Below are 23240 nucleotides of genomic sequence, written 5' to 3' on the forward strand. Positions count from 1 at the left end.
AGTTTTCCTGCATTTGGCCAGCGACAATCACCAAACTATGGAGCACTGAGCATGACACATCTGCTGGGACCGCCCGAGAAGGAAGCTTTTGTGCAGGTTCCTATTGCCATTTTGCACCATTGCTGCACATTTGGCCAGCACCGCTCAGGAAAGAGCTGAAAATGGATAGCTGAGCTAGTGCGCACACGTAGGCATAACACCTCTCACCCATACACCTTTCTCCCTCTTTCTCCAGGAAACTGGACCATCTCCTTTGTCAATGTTCACACACCTCTCACCTCCACGCTTCCAAAGTATTTCTGCAATTACATTTCAACACTGCTAACTGTCCATGAAAGATGATTTGGTTTTTCTAGTCCTGCAAGAGAACCTCTGTGCAGCATCTCCCATCTCAAATTCAGCATTCAAGACGACTTGTGTTTAAACACAAAATCCTGCGTCGCTCCCGTAACAAAGCTAATTGGGCACGACCCAAGTTTTTCATCCCGAGAAAGGGAGCTGGGTTTGTACACCCTATGGCCTGAAGAGCAGATGTGACATTCAGCCCAGAAAAATGGTTATCTGAACAAAACCCATTAAGGAACAGGAACAGATGCAGCCTGACCGACGCCGCCAGCAGTAGCTGAGCATCACAGCTCAGATTTCGGTATTCTGAGCAGCAAGCTAGAAGAGGGTAAACATAATTTGCAGACAAATTTGCTTATGCAAGGCATCAAAGCCTCAGGAAAACCTTACTATGTTTGCAGACATTCCAGAGCAGAGAACAGCGCACAAAAGTAATATTCACCACAAATTCTCTCATCTCCCCACACATTTCGCTTCAGTGGCCAAAGCACTGTTTGTTCAAGCAGACTTGACCTCCTGAACCACAGCCAGTATGTGGCTACGTGTGGAGAACAATGAGCCCACGGTTAGAGACTTTTTTCCGTGTTCTTGGAGGGAATAGAAAACACATATACACAAACACACAAATCCCATCCAATATTCTGCACAACTCATTAGGAATACCCTCTTCCAGCTCCCATCCCCAGGGTGATGTATTTATTGTGAACATATACATTCGATCCCACTTGGCTCTGTCGAAGTAAGTAGTACACCTGCACACTGGGGATGTCTGGAGTGGGCTAGGATTTTCCTTTGGGCTTTGGCAAGCAGCCCAGACTGCCTCAAAAAAAATAAAAAGGCCTTGCCATGTGTAAGGAACATGTGTTTCATTTGTTCGTACCTAAATGACAAGGGAATGGGTTGAACACAAAGTCAACTAAGAGGCTTCTAGTTAAGATGGGCTTTTCTATGCTGGGTTTACTCTGTCCTCACTGCAATGAGAAGCTACATGCATAAAACCCTAGCTTAGAGAAATGAAGACTTCAAGCAGTGTCCTGCAAAGGCAGGACAAAGCAATAAAGCCCTAAATTTCAAAGAAACATCAGCTTGAACACTGCCAGGTCAACAAGGACACAAGCTCACCTCCCTGCCTGACCAGCTTGTTGCCAAGTTCAATGCTCACCATCTTCTTCCTCAACACAGTGGCTCTCCCAAGAGTTTGGTTCAGACAAGTCTGTACTTCCTATAACAGTTTGCTGCAACAATGCAAATTAACCAAGATTTTTGTACATAGAAGAAAGGGGATGTTTTCCCATCCACAGCCTTCTGCTCCAGAAATTCAATTTTAGACAAATAAGACTAATTGGTGTGTCACCTTCCGTATAGAACAAGGTTCCCAAATTAGCAGGCAAGGGGAAACATGCACTGATTTGGGCCAGTGGCACACTATCACTCTCTGCTCTCACTAATCACTTTTACATACTGCATAGTGATGCTGCCAATAAAGTTCAGCTGGAAACTTCTCCCCAATAGCATAAGTATTTGGCTTTCCCCCATGCTCAAGCTGAAGAAAATCATCTCTCCCAAACATGTCCATTTGCTGTCCTCTTCAGTGCCTTTCTTACACACTCCGAGCCCCTTTGCAGTGCCTTTTCTGCTCCTGAAGCCCTGTCCTGCTGCCTGCTCCCAGCAGACATCCATGTCCACTACGCCACTGTAAACCTTGGCATGATGTCACTGGAGAGGAGCAGGTTTCCAGCATTACATCACCCTGTCTGGGCTCAGCAATCAGCCTTCTGCACCTCAGAATTTCCATGGAAGAAACCAAGCCCCCTCCTCTTCCCTCCTGCTATCCAAGGGGGGAAGCAAACTACAAGTGAAGCCGAAAGACAATTCAGCTGAAAGAGTAATGATACTACACCTAACAGCATCCATCATGTATAACGAGCCTGCCTGGGTTGCTGCCTGCCAGCATTTAAATACAGAACTCTGCCAGGTGAATGTCAGGAACAACCAGACAACTCTGCTCCCCAAACCCCACAGTCCCTGTGGTGGATGGAAATTGTTTTGAAGGATGAGCTTCGCCTTCCAGAGACCACTCGGTTTTCCTCGTTTGCAGTTTCAACTGGTTACCCCACTCTGCAGGAGGTACCCCAGGCCAGAGAAAGTTGGGCAACAGCCTGCCTGTCCTCTTCATGTCATGATCCAAGATGACAGCAGTGATGGAGAGCCCTGCATGGTATCGCTTAGCATCCCTCCCACTGACAGTTCTCCCGACTCAGCACCCTTGCCCATGCCCTCCAAAATGGCAAAAGCTCATCCAAACCAACTAGCCTGCAGGAGTCCCTAAATAAGGCAACCATCAGGCTCCAAAAACTGCCTATTTGAACCATAATAATAAAAAACGTGTTTATTTCCCACTTCAGTAGCCCCTGGAGTCATGGCACATTGCTATTATTGCGACCACTGTCCAGGAGCTGACAGGGAAGCCAGCGGTTCCTCAAACCAGGGTGAGGTCCCATGTCCGTCACCAGCTGTTCACAGAAGGCATTAACCCTGGATTTTCATGAGGGTTAAGTGCCCCATATGCTCAGCATTCACCATGCTCTGCTAACAAAATCATGAGGAGGGACCCCTGAACAAGCAATTGCTCGGGGTTGGGCGCCTTTTCCCATTGACAGACAACACCATCCCGTTGCTGCACTCGAGTTCGTGACCAGCAAAAGCAGGGCTCCCTGCAAGCTGCGTCTCACCACCAGGTTCCTCAGTGCTGTCTGACACCTGCCAGCGCTTGAGATATTCAGCCTATACCCAAGAAAATTCTGTATTAAACAACAGGCAAGCTGCAGACTTGCCCACAGGTACTGCACAAATGGGATCGCGCAGTGAAGCGTCGATTAAGAAGCCCTTACTCAGGATGACACCGAAAGGACTAAATCCCCTTTTAGACTAACAGTACACACCAGCACTGGGGCCAGGAGAGGCAGCCAGGCACACCGCTATCACACACTGCCAGGCTTCCCGGGATTCTGCTTTCTCCCCATCTCCTTCCACGCAGACTCCTCTCCTTTTATTTCCTCTGCTGGACGCAGGGAATATAAAGTGCTTTGAATAACCACAGCTTCCCCTTATTGCTACCTCAAGAAAGATCAGTATCGCGTAAGGGCCATCGCTCTACCTTATTTTTAAGTTACAGCACACGCCATATCTTACTGAGTGCAAAGATCCAGAGGAGGGTTATTCACATTAACTAATGGAGGTGCCCGAAATTGAAGTCTGGACTCCCAGCAGTCAGAACCCCGTTTGACACAACATATCGCTAAAAGTTGGAAGCGGCCCCCACCCAGTAAGAGAAATCCATTGCCTTGAAGGTTAACACTCATCAGCACCCCTCCGGAGATGCAACCCGTGCGCGTCCTCCTGTAAGACTGGGGGCTTGACTCCGGACAAACTGCAAGCAGCAGTAAGACCATGCAGCTTCCTAGGCTGATGCTTAACTTGGCCATATTAAAAGATAAATGATGCACCGTATAGCTGTTAAACATCAATAAAAGCACTTTTATGTTCTGCTTGAACAATAAAGCACATGTCCCCACGCATTGTATGCTATCAGAGGCCTGAAGGCATTCGATACCAGCAAACTGCAGTAATTATCTACACATGCCAATGCACGTGTAAACTTTTACAGTTTATGAAATTGAATTTACCACTGACCAAAAAAACAAAAATCAAGAGAGTTAGAAACATTAAATGTGTATTTTGTAATCATGACTAACAAGGCTACATCATTACAGGCAACCCTGACCCAGTCACAAAGCTTGACTGCAGTCCAGATGGCTAAACTGCCAGTTACCCAGCAAATCTAAATGAAAAACAAGAGTTTGAGCAAAGTGTATGCGAGCAATTAATCTGATGTTTCCACCCAAATCCTCACTTTCCTTGCTGGCACCTGACAGATAGAGGTCAGATGAAATGGTGTCAGTTTAGGATTCGAATGAAACCACCTGAAGCACAGACTAACTTTTACAAGCTGTTTTGCAATTCTTATTCTGGATCTGGTTCTGCCCCTCCCTCGGTACAGACACACTGGTAAAACCAGATGATGTCCCTGGGCACCTGTGTAAGATGATGCTGTGTGCAAGACCTGGCCAACTGGAGCCAAATATCACATTTGGGTTTTGATTAGACTGACTGCATTGCTTGGACCCTGGCACAAAAATCTCACCATTAATTGCAAACCCATCCAGAGGCATAATCTTCAATAATTGTAGACATTTTCTAGGCAGCATTGCTCTTCTGGAAGAGCCTAATTCTGTGATTTAATCCATATGTCTCAAGTGCACCATTTAGCTAAAGAGGATCCCTTTGAAAAAACAAAAGCAGAAGAAATGACGAGAAAACCAGCAACTAAATGAAGAATTATTAGGAGACCGGGGAAAGCTAGACATCTTCAATAAAAAACCCTAATGCTGGCTCAGAACGTTTTACTTTCCATCATCTCACACCATGGTATATGCTGGTGGTGTAAAACATCGACTCTTTGCACTCCCTGAAAGGCTCTACAGCAAAAGAGGTGAAATCAGCTTTGGCAGGGCCAGGAAAGCAGGCAGCCAGAACTGTAAATTAGTTTCTTTCAGCAGTCTGCCGAGGTAGGGGAAAAAATACACAGAAGCATGTATCCGTGGTGCACCTTGACAGAAAAATTCACATTAGTAAAAAACCCTAATTAAAAAATGCTTTTTGAAGATTAACAAAAACTTAATAAGCATGAGCTCTGCCCAGTTCCTTCCTGACCCTCTGGACTAAGCCCAGATCTTGCAGAACATGATGGGTTCAACACCACACTCATGAGAAGCCTCACTGAGCTCAGTGGAGCCATTAAGATGCTTCTGGTTTGAGGATATCAGGGACCTTGTTGCTTCTCCCATAAACATATAAATAAGCATTCCCACGTGCTCCGTACCTTGCCACCGCTCTGTTTACATTTGCACAAGAGCCTCCTGCAAACAGGAACAGCAACAACGGCTGTGCCGAGGCAAGCTTGGGTCTAGATGTGAATCAGACACGGATTCAGGGCTGAGGCTCCCACAGTACGTTTGCACCCGTGAGCTGACAAAGTCTGCAAATACTGCAGGTACCACCAACCTGGCTTTCCCCAAAGCCCGTTGTACTAGCTGCATAGCTATCCTCCTGCAATAGTAGACAGAGGCTATTTGATATATTAACAGCAGATCTGCCTGCAGAAGGGAAGCCCTAAATTTCTCCATCCTCAAACACCAAAAAAACCCCACCATAAAATGTGCCTACATATATAAGAACCCTATTTGCATTTGTACACCTTTTGCTAAAGCAAAAGCCATTGATCCAATCTTATAACCTCAAAGGTGCCTGAGAAAAATAACATACAGAAACTTTAAAAATAAGAGCACTTTCCAGAGCTGGAAATGCTACAGCCAAGAGCATGGGAAGGGAGGGAGAAAACCCTGACAATAGTGAAATGAAATCTGGGATTATCAACCACGGTGACAATTGTTTCTTAAGTGTAAACAAGCCAGAAGATGAAAAGACAGTTGGCATTTCAACCCAAGAGCAACACAGCACCTGAACAGCCCCAATGTCTCAGCTAAGAGCATTGAAGCATCTCTTCTGCTTTGTCGTCTTGTGCCCTGAAACATTCAACACCCCTAAGAGCACCTCTGGCATCTTGCCCGGGCTTTCTGGCTCACCCCAGCACAAATTGCTTTCCCTCCATTTCTGATGTCTTGATTTCACTAGTGGTCTTCAAAAAACACAAAGGAGGAAAGAATAAAAAGCACCATCCTTTCAGCATCATCCAAAGCCCAGCAGCATGCCATACCTCACCCCAGGACAAGCTTTGGCATAAGCTAATAGCAAATACTTTGTCAGCCCCTCAGGGTTTCACTGCCTTGGCAGAGCAGTGTCTGCAGGTGTCCAAGACCCTCTCACTTTGCACCTTGTTTGGCAGGATCAGAGGAAACCCACTTGGTTTTACAGTACCAGCTAGACCAATGAGACACAGTTATGGTACTCAGCTGGACAAAATAAGCTCCTCTTGTCTCCAGAGGAGCCAACAGTAAAAGACAAACCTTAAAAAGCAATATACACATGCACTGAGCTTTTCCACTCATGGGAAAACTAATTTCATGTACACCAACACCAGACACTACTGCAAACCAACGTTATTTCCAGAGGGTCAAAACACCAGTTACCTTGTGGGACAATCCTGCAAAATTTTAAACAGATGAACCAAAAATAATTTACAACAAATGTACTCACTTGTTACTAGGGTACCCTCAGCAGTGTTACCAAAACCTTTTTTTTTTTTACCAGTGTCCACACCACAATTTTAACGATGCCGATGCTAGCTCTGCCAGCCAGGTGCTGCACAGTACTTTTATCAGCACAGCAGCCTCACGCAATAGTCTCTTCCTGACAGATCAGAAGACAAAATGGGATTTGCAGCAGCAATACGTAAGACACCACGTATCTGGGACTTTGGCAAGGTCTGGACAAGTTTCATTTTGTTCATCAGCCCATCGCTGTAAGTGCTGGTCTACAGTGTAACTCTAAGCATTAAACCAGGGCTGGGCCACACACTACTGCAGAAACCAAACTTCTATAGGATTACATGAGACACTTCAAAACACCATTGCAAAGGGGTTAAGTTCACCTAATCCAGCCCAGGGACAGTAAACATTTACCTGCCACAGACATTGTGCAGCACTTTCCATTCATAAAGATCCTCCAGCTGTGGGTTATGGGATTTCTCTCTTCACTGCTGTAATACAGCCACTTTCTGGGACTGAAACGCAGCGCCAGCGACCTTACTGAGCCAGGACCTGAACTTTGTTTCAACCCTCATCTGCTAAACCAGAACAACTTCTTCAGCCCAGAGGCAGCTGAACTGCTTTTCCACCAGATCACCACAGCGAACAGCAGGTTGGAAAAGCCAACCCATGGGGAGGTGCCATCCGCATGGTCCTGGGACATGCTGGTCAAATGGATTAAGTGAGCTGCACACTGTTCTGGCTAAACATGTCGAAGCCTTGCCAGGCTTTGGTTGGGGGTGGGAGAGACACCATGTTCAAGCCTAATTGCTCGCCCTGATGGAAGGAGCAAGCCTCAGGGAGACAGGTGCTGTCCCCTGAACCCAGCGACAAGTTATGCATGGAGCAGAAATTCCTCGGCATGAGCATTTTCCAAGGACAATCTCAGATGAAAGCCCACGAAGCACCCAAATAGCCCACAGCTACAGTCGACGGGCACAATATGCAACAGAAGTGTGTGTATAACAGCCAAGTAAATCCTCAAGCAAGCAAAGCATTGGCATGACAAGTGCTCAACTTATTCTCAGCTCTTACACCAGCTCAGGCTACCGGGGATCAGCACAGAGGCTAACAGATCTGCCTTGGGATCGACACGCTGCTGCCAGCAGAGACGGGCTCACACTTCCAGTTTCTTGTTATCCACACAAGAACTGATGGAATCCTGCACAAAAAGGTGACGCCCGCAATAGGTGACGGGCACTGAACAGGCAGGTCCTGCAGTGCATCACTGCAGAGCAGAGCCATCACATCACCAGGATGTTTTGGAAAGTCTCCCTGGGTTTCAGGCAGAAGATGCTTTGCTCTCTGGGAAAGGGACTTTCCCAAACTTCCTCTGTCTCTTCCTACGCCTAACCATTAGACTGTGTTAGGACTTGGTTTCTAATGTACATTTTAAAAAAGCACATCAAAAGAAACAGTTAATCCCTCTAAAAATGAGATACATTCACATGTCTTCCGACTTCCTTCCAGTGCTGCTGTAGCCACAGGAACACTGCTTACTACAGCCTGCAAGCAGAGAGAAAGTGTTTATCCTGTACCGTGGACTATTTCTTTTCTTTCTCAACTGCAAAAAAGCCCTTTGCTGTCTCACAACAGCATCCTCTCTCACAGCTTGAAGCCGGCCGCCACTTCCCAACCCCAGCACGAGAGCCTGTCCTGACATTTGTAAACTTCTGTTTTGAACAACGGCTCAGCACAAAACTTAACTTGTATAACCTAGGCTCCGGGCTTGGCCCCTTTTCAAACCTACCCAGCATTCCCCCAGCCGTACAGAGAGATCCACACAGCCTCTGAACTAATTGAATTTTAATGAGAGGAAGTCGTTTTTCCACTGGAAGAATGTTGTGCTAGAGAAATATTTTGAAACTCCTCTAACCTTTCCTGCCAGGCTTTTTCTGCAGCGGAGTACGAGCAAGGAAGTCCCCATCTGGGTGCTCGATCGACGAATACAGCAGAGCTGCTCCACTTGCGACCCCAGTTAGACCCGGCGCTTAAATAATTGCAACTTTCAAAACAAAACGTTTGGGGTTTTATTTGATTTCAGTCCTGACAAGGAGGATGTGAATTCCCACTGCTTACAGCTCTTGCTGATTCGTGCTGAGACACAGCCCGTCTAAGCCCTCCCCAACGCTGCCTTCCATCACGCTCCCAGCTAACTGGGTTATTTTAATTTCCAGCAAAAACAACAAACATGCAAGAGCCAGACAACTGCATGGTTGCAGAAAACACTGGGGAACATCTTGTTAGCTGAGGTTTGCAGAGCAGTTGCCTACAGGACAGCAGCAGCTTCATCTCATCATTTTGCGTTCAGTCCAGAAATTATCAGCTTTCCAGGAATACATAACTTTAACAGTTTTCACCCATTTCCCATTGTTCTGAGTCACAATTTTCCTTATACAGTTTCTGCTTAGGCTTGCAGAAAGAAGAAAGGAGGGGCCAAAGGAAATTAAGTTGCTGCGATATGAAGGAAATTAGGTTATACTCCACTGCCTTCATGAAACCTATTAATTACATTCAGTTTAAAGCTGCTGGTATCTTGATTAGTATGTGTGCAGATACACTGAAAACCCTCTTTGTCTGATGAGGATGACAAAAGAAAAAAGGACAAATACCAGAACTGGAGAGGGGTTTTATAGACATAACATATGTACTGATACAATACTGCATAAGACAGAGGAAAAAATACTTTCTAATTGTCCAGTTCTCAGTAAGTGCCTGCAATGATCTTGCAGCTGCATCTCGTACCCCGAACAGGCAACAGACTCCAGCAGAGGGGAACACTCACTCCGTTTTACCCCACCTCCCAAGATCGAGGTTTCACAAGCCCTCCGAGCTTGTACCCCTAGATAAGTGCTTTTCAGCAAGGGAGCTGTGGCCAGCCCCACGGGAAGGCTAACAGTGGAGCTGGGAGAGCACTGCCACCCATAAATGTGCATTCCCTTGCCTGGCAGAGGAATCAGCAGTCCTAAATCCAGGTGAGCACTAAAAGCCACCTGGGAACATCTCAAGCTTCAGGGCCAGTTATGGAAACTGCATTACTTTGCAAAATGAAGTAGTCTAAAATGCAGGTTCTCTTATCCAGTTTGGATGTGTTACCAAGTTCTTTAAGTGGATCTACTAGATCCCTGGGTCCAGCAGCTCCCCAGAAAGGCTCACCACTTTATATAACAACTCCACTTAAAATACAGCATATCCAGTGCGACTGCTGAAATTTTTGGCAGAACGTCCAACACTTGTGAAAGACACTCCAGTGCCCATTAAACCCAGCTTTTACTTTCCATTTTAATTGTTAAACTTCCCAGGGAATGTCTACTAATTTAACGCAATTTAGAGATTCAGCTCTAACTCTGTAACTGGGATTTTGGCAGCAACATTCAGTCCATGCATTCTTGCTCTGTTTACAGCAGACCAGCTCCCAGATGTTGGTAATGTTAAACAGACTAGAACTTTCCTTCCGAGTGACAGCAAAATGCAGACAAGAGCTGGCTTCGCTACAGCTCTAATTATCTACCGACAGGAGATGTTCCCCATCCCTTTGCCAGGCTGGGGAGGCCCACAACATACAGCTCTTCCTCCACATAAACGCAATAAAAGTAAGGAGATAGAGATCAATAGGTCTTAGTTTACACTCCGTTGCACTGGCGCTGATTTCAGGGAAGCAATTCTAGCTTGCAAGAAAGATCAGGGACAAGATTCTCATACACATGAAAGCCTCAGAAGTGCAGCAGACCACAGAAGTTGAGATTGCTAGTGAAATGCATACATTAAACTAGCTGCTGAACTATGGGAAGAACTGCTACCATATGTACCTTGTCTATAAATAATCCTCTATCTCTTTGCTTAAATCAGAGAAGCTCATGGGAACATTCCACCCATCACGATTTTGGTTTGCTTTTTAAAAGCAGTCACTGTGTGGGAGGTGACAGGGCTGCCAAACAAGCTGTCAAGGAGAGTCCCCTCATGTCACGGTGCAAGAAACCAAGAATCAATGGCCAATGCATGGGAAAAGAGCAAATTCCTGTAGCCCCAGAGTGAACTGTGACTTGCAAGGGAGCTGCTTTCCTCAGCCTACTCTGCCCCTGCAACTTTATCTAAATCATAACACAGGGGCAAACGAAAACCCTGTGAGCCCTTCCCATGCTAAATGAGCTGAGAGCACAAGAGCTACAGACCTACAAAATCCCAGTGCAGGGGCTGGTCCAGAACCCCAGTAAGGGCGTGAAACCAGAGAACCAGAGGAGCTCACTCCAACAGGTCATCCGGCCCATGTAGTAATCATCATTACTACAAGGAAGTATTTACCTAGCCAAAACAAAAACTTTTAAAAACATAAGTTACACAGGACAGCATTCTAGTATGCAAAAATCCAATGCAACTTTCAAAAATGAGCTGTAAATACCTCGTCAACCAGAACGCAGCTCATCATCTCCACAGAACATCTCCAGAGCTGTTTATTTGTCATGACTTACCTCAAATACTTCCTCATCCAATATCCTTGTTCCAAATACAATGATGCCATTGACGTCAATGATGGGATGGTCACTTCGGTCCAAGAACTTGGTTATCTTCTTTTTACAGTCCAAAATCAAGGTGACATTTTTCTTCTGCACACTGATAGCTACTCTGTGCCACCTAGAAGAACAATCCACAAGTGTCTTAACCAGAGCCTTGGGCTTTCAAGAACAAGCCAATTATTGTATAACAATGAAACTTTCAAAAAATTATCTTCTGCAGACCTCCATGCCAGCCATCATCTGCAAACAGATGAAAATCATCCTTGGGCAGAACCTAAAGATTTCATTTGAAATAAAGGCTGTATTGACAGATGATGCCATTCACTTCTCATCCCTCCAAAACAGGTAGCAGAGTGCCAGTTCTGGCTTCAACAAGAGGCAGAGGGGAAAAAAACCACACCGATAACTCCCTGGCTATACCCTTTTTCCACCCTTCTTATGTCCTGCAAAAGACTCAGTGTGAATTTTGCAAGACAAACTGATTTCTTAAGGCCCTTTGCAGCAAAACTCAGTGTTCCTATCCCCACAAGCGTCAGACAATTTGCACTGATATGCGATTTGCACTTTTTATATATGTAGTATTTATTCACCAAAGGGCAAAGTTCAAAAATGGCACACTTGGCAGTAGTCAAAGGTGTGTATATACATTTATATATACGACTCCTATTTCACACAATGTTCAACATGCTGGTATAAACAATTACTGTTTTTTTTCCTTTGTGCACAAAATTTCACTTACTTGCCGTCTGCTAGGTTAATGCCTCTAAAGAGAGGATAGTCTTCTGGGCCTGGCTTTCCTGTATGGTCTTCATACAGGAATACAGGAGATCTACCCATCTCCACACCAATTTGCTGGATCCCTTGCTCATTGTAAATTGAGATCAAGAAGGACTGACCTCCTTTCTTCGCTTTTACAGTGGTTAGAATGGAGAAGTCCTCTGGGAATGGGGAAGCTGGAGTGGAAAAGCAAAGAGGTTAGTCAGGTTTCCTTGAAAATTAATCCCCCTACAGAAACAGTCCTGTTGTCTAATGACCCATGGGGAGACCACTGGTTTATCCCTTCAGATGTGTACACATCAACCCTAAAAATTTATATTGGGCAGCATCTTAGTTGCCAGGTGAAGGTCTGGCTTCCTCCCAAAGCCTATCACAATACAGGGTTGGGATGGGCTGCAACCCAAAGTAGACTGCACCAGCAAAGCCAGTATAGAATAGTGTCCCCCAGGGGCTACCTGCTCTAATGGCACATTAAAAACTCAAGCACAGAACTGAACATCTCTGAGGATCATTCATTTATCAGAAAGCCTTTTTCCAGCCCTTACTGCAATCTGTCACAGAGCCAAAAGCCACCCCACATTCAAACTTGCAAGCAACAGATGGCAAGGGGTCTACTGTTTTGGGATGAGACCATAGTGCTGGGGAAACAAAAGTTTTAAAGAGGCTGTTGGTTTAAATCTGTATTATTTGCACCTAGCCCTTCCTTAGCGTGCCCTAGAGCTTTTTAGGGGACAACACAAAAACCCCCTTTGTTTCATATATAATAAGGTGCCCAAATTAACTAAGATGTCAGAGGGACAGAGGAAATTAAGCATCCCGTACCAGCTAGGCGCACACAGTATTGAAGGGTTTTATTTAAGGGAGTAGGGACATTGCATCAGGTTTTGTCTATTCCAAATGAGAACAAAGCATTCTGTGGCTTTGGCTTTCAGGGTTGGTGCAGACAAAAAAATCTGAAAACAGAAATAAGTCTGGCAATCAGTAGGGGATGTTACTTTTTCTGCATATTAAAAAGCATCTAACATTGCCTAGCTTTTTCTCCACTCAGGAAAGCAACCCTGTCTGATCTCGGGAGATTCCTGTCTATTTGCAAGCTTTGGAGGATTAAAGCCATTAAAGTATGGAGCAGGTACAGTCAGTACGGAAGCAATGCTCTGCACGGGGGAAGGGTCGATCCCCTGCAACACCAAACGAACACATTTCAAGTCTCAAGTCAATATGGGCATCAAGTCACACCCTGTGCAGGATATAACTCCTCCGTTTGGGTTTTCTCTGCCATTCAGACTGGAAAGATGAGCCCAAACCATAAAGCCTGGATGCACATCCCAAACAGGACATCATTAAAACACCAGAAGCATTAGTAAAGGAGATTTCTTGGTCAAATTATTATTGGAGAATGGACCTACTGAAACAGAGGGTACCTACAGGGCATAACCTCCCCAGATGCTGCATTTCAGCAGTGTGCGACTTGCAGGGTATCTTTCCTTCAAGGTTCAGACTCTCAAAAACAAGGATTGCATTGTACCACTGGGTATCTGCTTGGGAAATCTTAAACCACAGCAGGGCAGAGTAAAGTGGGGCAGCCCCGCCATGGGCACTGCAGTGTGTGTGCTGGGACTATCTACGTGTGTGGCAGCCAGCAGCATGCAGGGAAAGGAACAACACAATGGATCATTTTTAAACTGCAGATCTGTAGCCATATAAAAACCACAAAAAATGTCAAACTCTGTGCCCATAAGCTTCAAATAGTTTTCCTTCACCCCTTTAGGCTTTTCTTAGATGGTATCCCAGGGCTGCTTAAGGGATTTTGACCCAGGGAGGGGACCAGGAACATGGGAGTGAGGAATTCTTCCAACCACAGCAAAGCTAGCAAGTTCAAACGCAAAGAGGCCATGAGCTCACCCTCTCCTCTTCTGCCTGGGAAGTTGCTTTAAACTTTTATTAAGAAACCAGTGGTTAAAATGCATCTAGCTGCCTAGAACCAGGCTACACCACCAGGCAATGGAGGAGGCAGGAGGCACGAGCAGGCTGGGCTGCATCAAAAATGAGCACTGCTACAAACAGCTTGTGCAAACAGAGGACACCAAGGGGGACATCTGAGGGTACCTACAGAGACCCATTGTGTTTGCACCAAGTTAATATCCCTCACCTTAGTTAAATAACATTTGGAAAGAAGTGCAAAGCAGTATTCTGAACAGAGGACTCACAGTCAGTAATTAAATGCCATGATTATAGCCTGATTTCCCCCTAGAACACAGACCCAGATATTTGGCAAAGGCAGGCATCCGATTATTATGCCTCCCATAAGATGCACTGAGCTTTATCTCCCTCCTGCTGTATACAAATCCTCCTGTAGCACTGAATCAAGACCATACGCCTTCCTGGTTCCAATTACAGGCTACAGTTTTGGGCCTTTTATGTAAAATAGTTCATGTCCAAAATTTCATTATGAATCCACAATACAGTACCTTTCAACTTGGACAAGCTGCCAACTCATTAAAAAGCTGCTTTTAATTTTTTTTTCATTATTATTAAAATCTCTCCATGGTGATGCGAGTTTCTCAACCCAAATAACTATAATGGATGAATTATAGCTGACATTACTCTGTTACTGCTCTGCTGTCCTGGCAAAATAACAATGCCTTCACTGTCATAGCTAGAAATGACCCAGGCTATTAAATGATGTATGAAAACACAGCCACACAGACAGCAATACTAATAAATACATCATAATAAATATACGAAGCACAGAAATTGACCCAAATCCCCTTAAAGACAATGGAGACACCCCTCCAACAATGGGTTTGGGATTAAGACCTTCATTCACTTCTTCAAATGAGCTCGTGCTGAGAGATGCTGCACATCCATTTCTTCGCTTAACAGCACTGCAACGATGCTGAATTTGGCTCAGCATCGCTCTTCTACCCCATGGCCAAGTCCTTTCAAATTCACTACAACCTCCTGCAAGGCAGCAAAGGGTTAAGACCCCAACTCTGCAGATGGAGCCATGGAAAGAGCCGAGGAGGTCCAGGGCAGGCAAAGATCCCTCCACCCCATACAGCTCCCCACACACTGATGCCATTAGCTTCACTTGAGCAGACTGCATCTGCGGTATGCCCCAATATGCAAACCAGTGGAGTCAGGCTGAGTTTCTTCTTTCCTGAATACCATGACCAGGGACTAAAGGCTCTTCTGCAATCTCATGGTCTTCAAAATAGGGACAGCTGGGACCTCTTCCTAACCCAGATCCTGCAGGTGTATCCAAACACAGCCTAAAATAAAGAGCCCTGCTGCTGATCTGGGAAGGACAAGAAAGTTTAAGCTGCTTAATAGCAAAAAAAAAAAAAAAATCAGCAAAAACATTGAGCTGATCCAGTTCCTGACACAAACACAAACCAGATCTCTTGTGTGAGATGGTGTCATTTCCAGAGCCACTTTTCAAAGGAAAACAGCTCTTCAACAGTGTCACCAACTTCTGGCCTTTTTCTTCATCTGAGAAGACTCAATTTTGGAATGGCTTGTTTTCCTCAGAGATGACAGTTCAAGCTATAATAGAGATTTTTGAGCTCTTAAATATATAGGCAGACACCCACAAGCAGCGTGGAGAATACAGAGTTTGCTAGAAGAATGCAAATGACATTTTGCTGGCTGCCACTGAAAACTTTGCCTTTCTTGCCTCTGCTGGAAGAGCACGGTTTTGCTGGGAAGCAGAACTTATTTAGGGAGCAAGGACAAAGAGCATCTCAGCAGATTTTCTCACTCTTGTGGGCTTGAAAAAACAGAGAAGCTTTTTTATATGTATATATATCTCTTGCTTTGCTGGCTGTGGAAGCAGAATGCAAAGCCCATAGAATTACCATTTTAGAAAAGCACTGACTTCTAATTAACACAAAATATTATGTGCAGCGTACATTTGCCCAGGGTGCTCTATAGCAGAGAGGGAAAGTTATGCTACAACCTACCCGCCTGTTAACGTGAAATCGCTAAAACCACATTTCTTGTGGTACATTGCACTGCAATTACTTTGTTATCTTTATCTCCTCTCTCATTCATTTGGTGGTGTGAGCTGAAGTCACATCTAGTTATGGAGATGTACTGAGAAAACAGCTGTTGATCTGATGGAAAACACGGGGGGTTCTTCACTCGCTCTTCCCTTCCTATTTCTTTAGCAAGCAGCAAGAAGACCTCAATGACTTTGGAAGTCTCCGGAGAGGGACAAAGCTGCTTCAATCACCCCATGGTTGTCCAGATGAATGATTGAAAAGTTGCTTGATGACACCAAGAAAACACCATCCAGATCTTCTCACCCAAGGAAGACAGTAGATGCAAACCAAGAACTCAGTGAGGACATACAAGTAGTAAGGTGGGACAAAAGCAAGAAAATCTCCTACAATGCTGAGTTCTCTCCTGTGACCACAATTCAGTTCTGCATGCTGCCTTGTCGTGTCAACCTTTGTCATAAGTGGTATCATCCAGTCTCCTCGCTACATTGATTAGCCAGAATACTCCATCCTTGTTTTTATACCTTGGGGTCACCACTGTTTGCTTGTTTCTGTAACAAAGGCGATCAAGGCAAGATTTCACAGCAGCTACAGCAACTACTGAAGAGTTCTCAAATCCACTGAAGTTGTATATTCCAAACCGGAACCATTTCCTTCAAGCAATTCTGAGCTTGAAAATACCAGTTGGGCCAAAATTTTGAGTCATTTCAGACACACAGAAAGGGAGTACGTGAAAGCGGTTAAACACACACTGGTGGTTAGGTTGAGCTGATCTTGCCCTGGGACAGATGGATGGACTCAGGGGCCACTGCAGGGCCCTTGCAGCCTGTCCCCAAGATGACTATTCCCCATATCTGCAGGCACGATCCTCTGTGACATGAAGGCACAACCTGACAGAGGGGTATAGTTGGGCACACAATATTATCATCTATAGTCAGGAAGGACTGTCTTGCCATGGGCAGCAATAAAGACAAATATAGAGTCTGTTCTGCACTTCTGCAGACATTGAAACAGGGCTTTAGGCAAAACTGAGCAGCTCCTTTGATAAGGGTTGACCATGCAATGGAGGGCTACCAGCCCACAGCCCAAGCACAGCTGCTCTCACCTTCGTGTCAGGCTCTCAGTTCATATGCAAGACACAGGGTATGCTCCTGCTCACCAGAGATTAAATTAATTCACCTGCTTACTGTCACAGCAGGATAATAATGAAGTCTGAAAATAACCTTAGTGATAACACATGCAATGAAGGAAATACAGGACTGGAGGATGCAAGTGCATCAGCAGTCCGGCCTCGGAGTCCTCATTTAGGCCATTGACAGGCTGGGTCTGGTAGATACAGCATGTTAATTAAAAAGCATTGGTAGCAGCATGCCACATTACCCCTGATTTAGCTAATGCATTTTGTATCATTAATTCTCTCACAAACACCAAAAGGAGAATATGTGTGCATGTCTGCTTTGCTTAAGTCATCTACTGCTTCACAGACAAGTTACATGCAGCGTCTTTCTGCCTCATTGCTAAACCTTCCCCAGCAAAGGCACTTCTGAAACCCAGAAAGTCCTACCATGCCTACTCCCAGCATCCCTGCACTCCCCCATGGAAAACAGGGACACAGCAGTGCTCCTGTATGGCTTCGAAGGAAGACTCCTGATGGTGAATACGTGTTCAAGACTGAAGCTCTCAGGCAGCGAGTAGTTTGGGTCCATAACGTGTCCACAGCCTTTTTACAAGCACATTTTACTCTACAGTAGTGATTGTCCCTTGGCCTGAAAAATTAAAAGACTCCAGCACATCCTCAGCGACAAATAAAACGGTCAGTAGCCCACATGCTTTTCAAGGGCTTTGAACTCCTGCATCTTAGTGGCTTTCCCTAATGAACCTCCAATTTCTTCAAACAACTTTTCTTGGGACATCTGTTCTTGTGGGGCAGTCTATTATTTTTATATGGTGATTATTTGTGTTATGAGAGACCTCAGCCACAGAATAAGACCCTACTGTGCTTGGCACTCCACAAACGCAGAACAAAATACAGTCAGCATTCCTTTGCATCTTCCAAGTCTCTCTCCCCAGCTGGATGTCGCTGTGTGATAATGAGACAGTAGAAACTTTCTAATATAGGAGGGAACAGATGCAGGCATTGGCCACATCATCTGCAGTGAAGCCTGCCACCATGTGCAAATGCAATGATCAAGGAACAACTTACTGCATTGTTATTTGATGGTTGAAAGTTTGCAGCCCCCTGAAACAGCAGAATCGCTCCTTGCCAAGGCAGCATGCAAGCACACTTGGAAAATGAAGGAGTTGCACAGTGCCCTATATGTGCCTGCAGAATCTGAGAAAAGGATCAGATATTTCCATACAACAAAAAAAAGCTGTGGACTCACCAGGATACAGCTGCTTTGTCGGTGCACTAAGCTGAGCATCTTTTGTTACTCTATAAGCAACATCTGCTTCTTTCGAAGATCTTCTGCTTGTGCAAAACCCTGTTGTTTTTGTTATACCATCAGGTAAATTATGAAAATCTAATACCTTCAAGAGATCTGCAGGTTCAGCTGTAAAAAGAAAAGGAGAAAACAAGAATTAGCAGGCAGTAAGACTGGCACTTGCTCACATCCAAGTCGTTATTAGCCTGCCTCACACAAATCATTCATCACAATTTTAAAAACAGATGAAATATGTTTTCAATACATCTGCAAATACAATATTAATATCGGCTTCAAAGCTAGGACACTGTACTGCTGGTCAGAGACACTAATTCAATGCAGAGAGGAACAGCTGATCAGCTGTCTGCATGAGGGCAGAAGGGAGAATATACTATCTTATCAGCTATAGTATTTATGTTTTCTCGATGTCTTCACCCAGCCTCCATCATTCAAGCATATTCTGAAGATTAAGCATTAGACAGGAAATTCATAACCTGAGAAAGGCTTTAAATCAAGAAGTTGCCACCACACTGATGCAAACATTTCCATTCTTTTTTCTTAAGTTGGTTGATCCAAGAAGTTGTTTTGAAGCAAATACCTGAGCAAGCTTCCGCAAAGGATTACACACACCACACAGAACAACCACAGGTGAATTCACACTAGCTGGGATAACAGGTAAACCCACATCCATGCCTCGGGGGTATAAACAAGTTATGGCAGAGCAGCACCCCAGCACAGTGCTTTGGCGCTCACGGGTTGTTCATGCTGCCTGCAGGCTCACACAGACCCTGGGAGGGTTTATGTGCACAGCGTCTAATCCTGCCCGGGGCGAAGGGATGCAGCCCAGAGCAGGGATGCAGCCCAGAGCAGGGATGCAGCCCAGAGCAGGGATGCAGCCCAGAGCAGGGATGCAGCAAGACTCCACTGCAGGCAGTCAAGTGTCCCACCCTGTAACTCAGCCCAAGCCCAGGCAAGTCCCAGCAACTAAGTTCCCCTTCTCTCCCTGCCATGACACACTGGGATTTCTGCACAGCCGCCAGTGCATAGAAGAGCGCAGCCGGACTGGCCAACAACACGCACACACTTCACAGAAGAAAGAAAATCCAGTTACTCTCCAGCTTGGGAAAAAGGTTGTTCTGGTTTCTGTGGCCTCATCACTTCAGCTGGGAATTCAGGGCAGACTACAGAGACGGCACCTCCATCCTGGCCAGGAACAGGCTGCAGCAGGACACAGCACAGCCACCACAGTGCCCCATCCATCATCCCTGTCCCCCCTCTCCTCCAGACAGCGCAGCGCCTGGGGATGCCTCAAAGCAAGCTGCATGGGCATTTTGAATAATGACATGAAGCAAAAGGCTCCTTTCCTTAACAGCCCTCCTCAACCACATCCCATTAGGCTCGTATCCTGCCTGAGGCTCTCGCTGCTGCAGACACTGAACTAGTGAATGGAGAGTGCTTGTCTCACACCCAGAACTCCCCACACCAGCAAAGTTGGGGCTGGTTCACCTCCAGATGTTCAGGTTTTTAGAACATCGATTAAGTAATGCAAGTGATACGTCTCGTTAACTTCCTAATCTGATCTTGCTCATATCAGGAGAGATGGTGTCTCCAAAAGTGGAATAACCAGATCTGACTTTAAACACTTAAAAAATTATTTTGAATTTTGACTTGATATTTGGAGCAAAATGCTGTGAGAAAGATGAACCACACGACTCAAGCCCTTAGCAGTGCCCAAAGCAAATGTCTTCACAACAGCTTCATTTAGCCTTGCCTGGACAATATATCACAGCTGTATTCTTTTCCACTTGATCCCATATTTTCCCCAAAGAGCAATATTATTCAGATCCTCAAAGCCAGCCACACATTAGACGGGTATCATTGCCAACATCAGACTGGGACAAACCCCGCGGGGCTGACTGCCACAGCTTCCATCAGGATCTTGGGGCATCTCGCCACACTGCGTGGCCTAGGGTGCAAAGCTTATTACCAGCTCACAGAATGACCACAAAGAGCCCAGCTGCATTCAGGAAGGTGCATGGCATCACTACTACCGAAAAAAAAAAAAAGGGACAGATCTCCCAAAAGGCAGGAAAAAACAGAAAAAAACTTGCAAGGGAAAAAAAAAAATTGGCCTCATGTGGGGATCAAGCATAGTACTAGAAAAACCAGAGCGGAAAGAGAGGGAGAGGATTTGCAAGGGATACGCTGTACACAACTGGTTGCGTCCACGGGGAAGGGCTCCAGCATGCACATTAGCACTGAACACAAACAACCCCGCAACGGAAAGAAATAGCACGAACAGATCTTTTACAATATAAAAAAAAACTTTTGGTTACTAAGATCAGCCTAATATTTGCACGGAACGCTCATGTACATTGTTGCAGTTTTTAAAAGTTTCCACAATCCTGAGAAGTTGGGCCCTCAGTAAGAGATTACAAACATATGGCAAATCCAAGTCAACGCTGCAGACAATACGCCAGCTGACAGAGTCTGGCCCAAGCAGCGTACAGCTGTAATGTTTCCTCATCCCTCTTACCCTTGTTAGACAGCGTATGGATGACACATTTGTCTAAGCTGTCCTTGCCACTTAGATCTTCCCACTGCCTTTAACCATGTTTTATTTCACGCAGCAATATCTGCATACATACAGCCCAAGCCGCATTTAAGCAACTAAAATTACAACAAAACTCCAGCTCTGCTTCCAGTTACCTCCCTGCGCTCCAAGAGATTCAAATCAGCCAGCTCCTAAGCTGCCTCCAACATTTATTTAGGGAGGAGAGGGGAAAAAGGCAAAGGCAAGGGGGAGGGGACGTGAATTCCAGACTCCTGACATCAGCCCGGTCCCCACGCCGGGTGCAGGGGGATTTGAGCCTCGCTCACAGCACTGCACATAAGCCATCCCGCGGAGAGCTGAGGTGTTTGCAGGAACAGAAACATCTTGCAGAAGAACCCATTGTCCGAAAGGCCAGTTGCTGTTGTGACAGAAAACTCTGTGGACATCGTCTCCTTTGGCAAGGGAGCCCCAGCACACACTAGAGCCAGTCATGGTCATCTCATAGGAAAGAAGCGTACAGTGCTGAACAAGTCAAACGCTGCTCATTGTCATGATCTTATAGCTAAAATTGGGCAGCATATATTGAGAGGAAGGAAGTGCGACATGAAAAGACTTCACCAGCTCTATACATTAACAGAACGACACCACTTGAAAGCCATCAGCAACTGCTCACCAAAAGCTTGTGCAGTGGTTAGACAGCAAGGTGACGGGCATTCAACAGAGCTGGACCTCCTCCAGAAGCAACCGGCCGTGAGCAGGTAGCAGGCTCAGCACTCCAGCCCCTGCTCAGAGCCCTCTGAGCAACCCCCACCCATCATCACAGCCCTGGTGCAGAACGTCTCGTTTGTAAAGGACGATTCAAGCATCTGCCTGCCTCCCTGTGCTGCTGTGAGCCTCCAAATATGACATGCAATTCATCTTCATTTAGAAGGAAGATCCTCTATACCTCCGTAACTATGATGGATTAGGTCAAAGCAAGATATTGAAGTAAAATAACAGTCTGGATATTGCACAAACTGCAAACCACGCAGGTAGCCACCAGGAGATGAAATAACCTCTGTTCACAGATGTGCACAAGTCTCACCTCTGCTTGCTCCTGGAAATCAAAGGAGAGCTGAGGAACCAGCTGAAACCCTACAGACCACTCATGTTGCACTTCATCACCAAGAGCATCAGTTTGAGTAGGGCTTAAGCAGCATGAAAGTCTCCAGTTCTTTCCAGAAGATGAGCTTCACACAGGAGCAGCTCTTATTCCTGCCCAGCTAATCAGTTTATTTACTTCCCCTTGATTTTTCAGCCAAATCTAAACTCAGCAATCTCCTGTTAGGAGCTATGACGGCATCGTGCACAGAAGGACAGAGACCAGACTGACCAAAACCAGGCTCTACAAAGTATTTCTTACAAGCTTGCACTGGGCTTGGCCTTCATCCGAGAACTAAATTAGCTGTTGCTTTATGAAAGTTTTTTTTCCTTGCTATTTTATGAATAACATTACTATGCAGCATTACACACAGGATCATTCTTTCAACTTGAGATGCACTGGGCTCCCCAAAGAGACCAACAGCTCGGTCCCTGATGTGCTGGAGAAGGGTGGCAATATACCCAGTACACAAGGTGGCAAACCCCAAATAGGCAAAATTAGACCAAAATCAGACCAGAGGCTGCCCCAAAAGCCTGCACCCAGCTGTGTGTAAAGCCCTTGAACAAGACTGAAAAGGAGCATTACTTCCCATTTTAACAGAACGGAGATGAACGACTCACTGATGAACCAATAGTGGTAAAAGGAGGAATTCAATCCCTAATTCCTCCATGTCTGACCAAGGCTTTAACCACAAGACCAATCTTTCTGTGTTAATCTGATTCTTAATAATTTAATTACCAGTTAAAACCTAGAACAGAGGCAGCTGGTATTAACTTTATAACTCTACTCCCACTCAGCAGTGACCAATAGCCACTTTTTCTTTCTTACACATCAATATTAAACCAAACCAAGCAGCATTCATTGAAATAAGCTGCCTGGCTTTGGGCTGGGCACAGGCTCCAGCCACAACGGGGTCAGTGTGGCCATGCCCTGCCACCCTCGACCACAGCCAAACCGCCTGCTCGGACTCAAGTTGTGGGGATATTTCTGCTCCTGCATCCCAAGGAACTCAAAATGAAACCTGAGCATCATTAACATCTGAAGGTGAATATTAGAGCACACTGAACACCCCTGGCTGTAGGCAAACCCCATTCCCAACATGACTGGGTTGTTCATCCTCACCTTTCCTTTCTCTTCCTGTTCTTTAAATCAATTTTTA

At 45.5% G+C, this 23240-nt stretch overlaps 1 protein-coding gene across 1 annotated transcript in view; it reads right to left on the reverse strand.

The window, feature by feature from the left end:
- The window catches only part of COL5A1 (collagen, type V, alpha 1), a 122989-nt gene extending 101704 nt beyond the window's left edge, over positions 1–21285 (reverse strand). Inside the window, exons 1-4 of the mRNA XM_009322151.1 lie at positions 21267–21285; positions 18348–18515; positions 11925–12138; positions 11141–11303 (exon numbers count right to left, since the gene is read on the reverse strand). Of these exons, the coding sequence (XP_009320426.1) occupies positions 11141–11303; positions 11925–12138; positions 18348–18515; positions 21267–21285 (564 nt within the window). The remainder of the gene's footprint in view (positions 1–11140; positions 11304–11924; positions 12139–18347; positions 18516–21266) is intronic.
- Between the last annotated feature and the right edge of the window lie 1955 nt (positions 21286–23240).

Source organism: Pygoscelis adeliae, unplaced genomic scaffold (genome assembly GCF_000699105.1).
Source record: "Pygoscelis adeliae isolate BGI_AS28 unplaced genomic scaffold, ASM69910v1 Scaffold114, whole genome shotgun sequence".
NCBI lineage: Eukaryota > Metazoa > Chordata > Aves > Sphenisciformes > Spheniscidae > Pygoscelis > Pygoscelis adeliae.